Source organism: Gekko japonicus, unplaced genomic scaffold (assembly GCF_001447785.1).
Source record: "Gekko japonicus isolate JY-2015 unplaced genomic scaffold, Gekko_japonicus_V1.1 scaffold1715, whole genome shotgun sequence".
Taxonomy (NCBI): domain Eukaryota; kingdom Metazoa; phylum Chordata; class Lepidosauria; order Squamata; family Gekkonidae; genus Gekko; species Gekko japonicus.
The window spans coordinates 370,831-375,207 of NW_015172058.1; the positions used below are offsets into that span (position 1 = coordinate 370,831).

The 4,377-nt window shown below is 46.0% G+C and overlaps 1 protein-coding gene across 1 annotated transcript in view; it reads left to right on the plus strand.

The window, feature by feature from the left end:
* The first annotated feature begins 1,508 nt into the window (after positions 1-1,508).
* DNAAF3 (dynein, axonemal, assembly factor 3) overlaps positions 1,509-4,377 on the plus strand; it is a 17,186-nt gene continuing 14,317 nt past the window's right edge. Inside the window, exons 1-2 of the mRNA XM_015420766.1 lie at positions 1,509-1,590; positions 3,991-4,133. Of these exons, the coding sequence (XP_015276252.1) occupies positions 1,509-1,590; positions 3,991-4,133 (225 nt within the window). The remainder of the gene's footprint in view (positions 1,591-3,990; positions 4,134-4,377) is intronic.

The window sequence follows — 4,377 nt, forward strand, 5'->3', positions numbered from 1 at the left end:
ATGTTCAAGCAGGTCTTCACTCTCCGCTTGCTGATCTTCTGCCTTACCCTCAAGCTGAGAGCTGCAGAACAAAAAGCCCTTTGACTTGCACTTCTGGGCACAGCAAGGCTTTATATACTTGTGTGCAGAGATGAGAACCATCTCAGCGAAATGTTATTTAGCTGCTGCTATGTAGCAGGATCTTCCCCAGTTCCTTGCCCTCTCAGAATAAATAAATAACTAAGATGCATCATGCTGCTTTTTTTGGTTTGAAAAATGGCCTCCTTGAATAACATTGACTTCGCTTTCTTGCTAGGGTTGCCAACTCTGGGTTGGGAAATTCCTGAAGATTTGGGGGTGAAGCATGGAGAGGGCAGCTTTTGGGGAAGGGGGGGACCTCAGCAAAGTATAATGCCATAGAGTTCACCCTTCAAAGTAGCCATTTTCTCCAGGGGAGCTGATCTCTTGTCAGCTGGAGTTTAGCTATAAAAGCGGGAGATCCCCAGGCCCCACCTGGAGGCTGGCAACTCTGTTTCTTGCCCATAAAATATCACCGAGTTAAACTGTAACAAAGGATAACAGCACAATCGTATGCAGGTGAACTTGGAAGCAAGCCCTACAGTATACAAAATAAACAAAGTATAGTCTTGTAGTAGCGCTTAAGACTTAAGATGTTTTGCTTCTAGAACACGCTTATGCTGTAGTAAAAACTCATTAGTGTCTTTCAAGTTCCACAAGACCCCTGCTGGTTTTTGCTGAAACAGGCAATCACCACGACCCCTCTGCAGCTGTGTTCAGTGGCACTTACTTCCAGGTAACACGGTGTTTAGGATTGCCGCCTAAATATCTCCATTATCGGCCACCCATTCTGCATGAGAGGGAGGGAAAGAAATCGAGGCCTCTTCCCTTGGTCTGTGTTGCTTCATTTTTAGTTGACGTTTCCTGCATTAGTCACCTTGTGATCTTCTGCTGTGACGGAAAAGCAGAGTATAATTGTAATCTTGAAATCAGCCCGTGTGTCACTTTCGGTCTGGCCAGTAGGCCATGCTGACTGCCTGGCTGTGTCTTCCGCTTCCCAGGTGCAACGACCTGCAGCAAAAGCAGGTGACTTTTCCGAAGCTGCTCCGGTGTTTTGGGACAGGCAGGCCAAGGAGGGACGTGGAGGTCACGGTCACGGCTGGGGCATTCTGCACTGCCTGCAAAGCTGTCCTCTCTCGTCAGGCTTTTCCTAAGGAATATTCTTCTGCATAAATGTCAGTGGTCTTCGCAGGATGTTTTTTAAAAGACTGATAGCATTTGTTATGTTTTTTAAAATCTGTTACTGGTTGTCAAGTGCCTCGTGTGAGGCAGAAGTAAAATTCTTAGACAAATGCATAGGGCGAAGGTATGGAAGGCCAGGTGTGTATGAGGGTCTGGGAAAGCACGGGAGCTTATAAAGAAGGCCTGCTGCTGGGATCCCGCTCTGGCCCAGTGGGCCTGAACAAGGTGTCTTCCCCATTGTGATTCTCTCGTGTGCTTTTTCTGCAGCCATGACAGCAGCGGGGAGCGGCAACGGTTTTGGCACCACGGCTTGGTGGGGTTTTTCTCCAGCACTTGACCTACAAGCAACATGTAGGTAACTTCTTGTTGACTAGGGACATGTTTCTCATTGCCTGCCTGCCGTGTACGAATTGGACCCGTCTGCTTCATGGGTTATGTGAGGAACTGCTCCCATCAGCAGCATGTGCCCTGGTTCTGTGGTAGGTCTGGCTCTGGGATGCAGTCTGCCTTTGGGATAGGAAGCATTTTTTTCTGGCCAGACTCCTTCCCTTGTGCAGGGAAACGGCTGTCTTTGATTTGGAGCCAAAAGGCCTCTCTGCTTGGGAGGAGCGGTATTTGGTTTTAACAAAAATCTTTGCCCCAGTGCTGAGAGATATCTACGGCATAGCTGTATTTGGAAAGCTACACGTTTGGTTGCTCCATTGAAAAACTTAGGCCCCTGCCACATGGGGGAAAAAAGAACGGCCGAAGTGCGGCTTTTTAAAGCCGCACCAAAAGAGACACGCGGCGGTGGGATCAGATAGATCCCCTTAGCCGCCGTGCAGTTGCTCCCCAGCACGATTAGATGCGGGGGGGGGGGGGGAACCCAGTCGAGGGAGGGGGAGGACATGCGTGCGCGTGCACAGTTCGGCCGGGAGCCTTGATTGCTCCTGCAGACGGGCGGGCTGGCGATCTCACGGCCGCACTTGCTGCGCCGTTCCAGGTTGGTTCTACCTTTTACTTGGGGTTTTTTTGCAGCGGGTTTTAGGCCGGAAGGGACGGATCAGGGACAGGTGCACGCTGATTCCCAGATGTTGCGGTGTGCTCGCACCCGTTTGCTGTGCCCCCGATCCTCTACTCTTCCGGCCCAAAACCTCCTGTGTGACCAGGGCCTATTAGATGGCAGAACTAAAAAGATTTGGAAGGGGACAACCAAAGAGATCAAAGGGTTGAAGCATCTTCCCTTTGAAGAAAGACTAAAGACTAAACTGTTTTTCTTTGGGGTTGGGTGGTTGCTTAGAAAGAAGGATGAATAAGGAGGGGGGATGGGCTGTGGAGGTAAAATTCTGCATGGCATGAAGAAGAGGAGGGTTTTTTTGTGTCTTCTCATAATGCACAAATGTGAGGTTACCCATCAGATTGAACCTGGGGCCTTCTGCCTGCAAAGCCTGTGCTTTTGTCTATTCAGGATAGACAAAAGTAAGTTTAAAATCTGGAATTTTCTGCAGTAGGTTTGTCCCTCTGCTTGAATGGGTTATTTAAAAAAGTGGGATCAGATGGATTCAGCTCTCAAGAGCTGTTAGCCATAGTGGCTAAATGGAACATCCATGTTGAAAGGCAGTGTGTCTCCGAAGTCGTATCCTCCTTGTGGCACTTCTTGATTGGGCACTGTGGAAAACAGGATCCTGTTCTCGATGGATCTTTGGTCTAATCCAGCATGGTTCTTTTTATGTTCTTATGCGCTCCTTCTGCAAATCTAACGGAATCTTCAGCAAAATTTTAATTCCTGAGAATGTCAGTTTTTATTTGGGCTCAAAAAGCTGATTTCTAGATCTCTGTGCTGAAGAGAGAGATTGGAAAATATCTAGATAATGTTGGCTAAAGCCTCCAGGGACCTCTACAGACTTCGTCCTTGTGGCTTCCAGAAGTTGCTCTGCCTTTATATCTTCTGCTTCCTTCAGCTATACCTCAGACTACAAGGGCTGCAACCGCAGCACTCATCAAGAAAGAAACTTGCGACTTATTTATCTTTATTCAGCACAAGCCATTTTCTGGCTCCACTGATTCATGTGCAATTTCTTTTTTTTATGTCAAAGAAATTTTTATTTAGGATATAAACATTCATAATCAACATTAAATTTTTTGCATTTGTCTCTTTCATGCCCTACCCACCTCCCTTTCCCCCTCCCTAATATATGGCTTCCCACAGTGCTTCGACCTCCTGCCCATCTCTTTCTTAATTTTTACACCAACAATTTTCTTTTTGTAATTCACTAGGTAACTATTATTTCACTATAGTAATTAATTTTTAACTTATCCTACCTCCCAAGCATTCTATGATTAATAATTATGAAAACTAAACAAATTGTCTTTTACTTCCCAATACTTTTCTAAGTATTCTTTTAGATCCTTCCAGTCATTATAGAAATCTTCTGCTTCCGTATTATTCAACTTTCTTGTCAGTTTGTCCATTTCAACTGAAAATAATAATTTTTTAATCCAATCTTCAATCTTCGGGACTTCTTGCTGTTTCCAATTCTGAGCATACGTCATTCTTGCTGTAGTTATCATATACCACATCAGAGTTCTCTTTGATACATTAACCTCTTCCATTTTTAGTCCCAAAAGTAGTATTTCTGGTTCCTTTTTAAATGTACATCATGTGCAATTTCTTTTTGAGCAGACAGACTTTCCTGAAAATTGCTTTTATGTTAGAGTGGAACAGGAACAGGAACAGTCCCTCCAGATACAGTCATTTCACTTTCTCTGCAGATCTGGATACCCCTACGGAGCACCTGCACGTGTCCCAGGATGGTATTCCCGAACTGAATATCCTGCTTGTGGGATCAATTGATGGCCGTCATATCCTCAAGACGATGTGTCAGGCACACCGATGGCCACGGAGGAAAATCAACGTATGTAACTCCCTCACTCCCTTCCCCCAGTTTCTGTTTTGTCTTGAACTAGGTCTGTACGTTGGTGTGTTCTTGTTATGTGTTTTTCTCCTGGCATTGTTCATATAACATCACCATCATGTACATGGCACTCTTCATTTAGTTACAGCAAGAGAAGATTGTGGCGGAGGCGTGGCTCAGTGGCAGAGCCCAGGCTTTGCAGGCAGAAGGCCCCAGGTTCGATCCCTGGTGTCTCCAGGGAAAG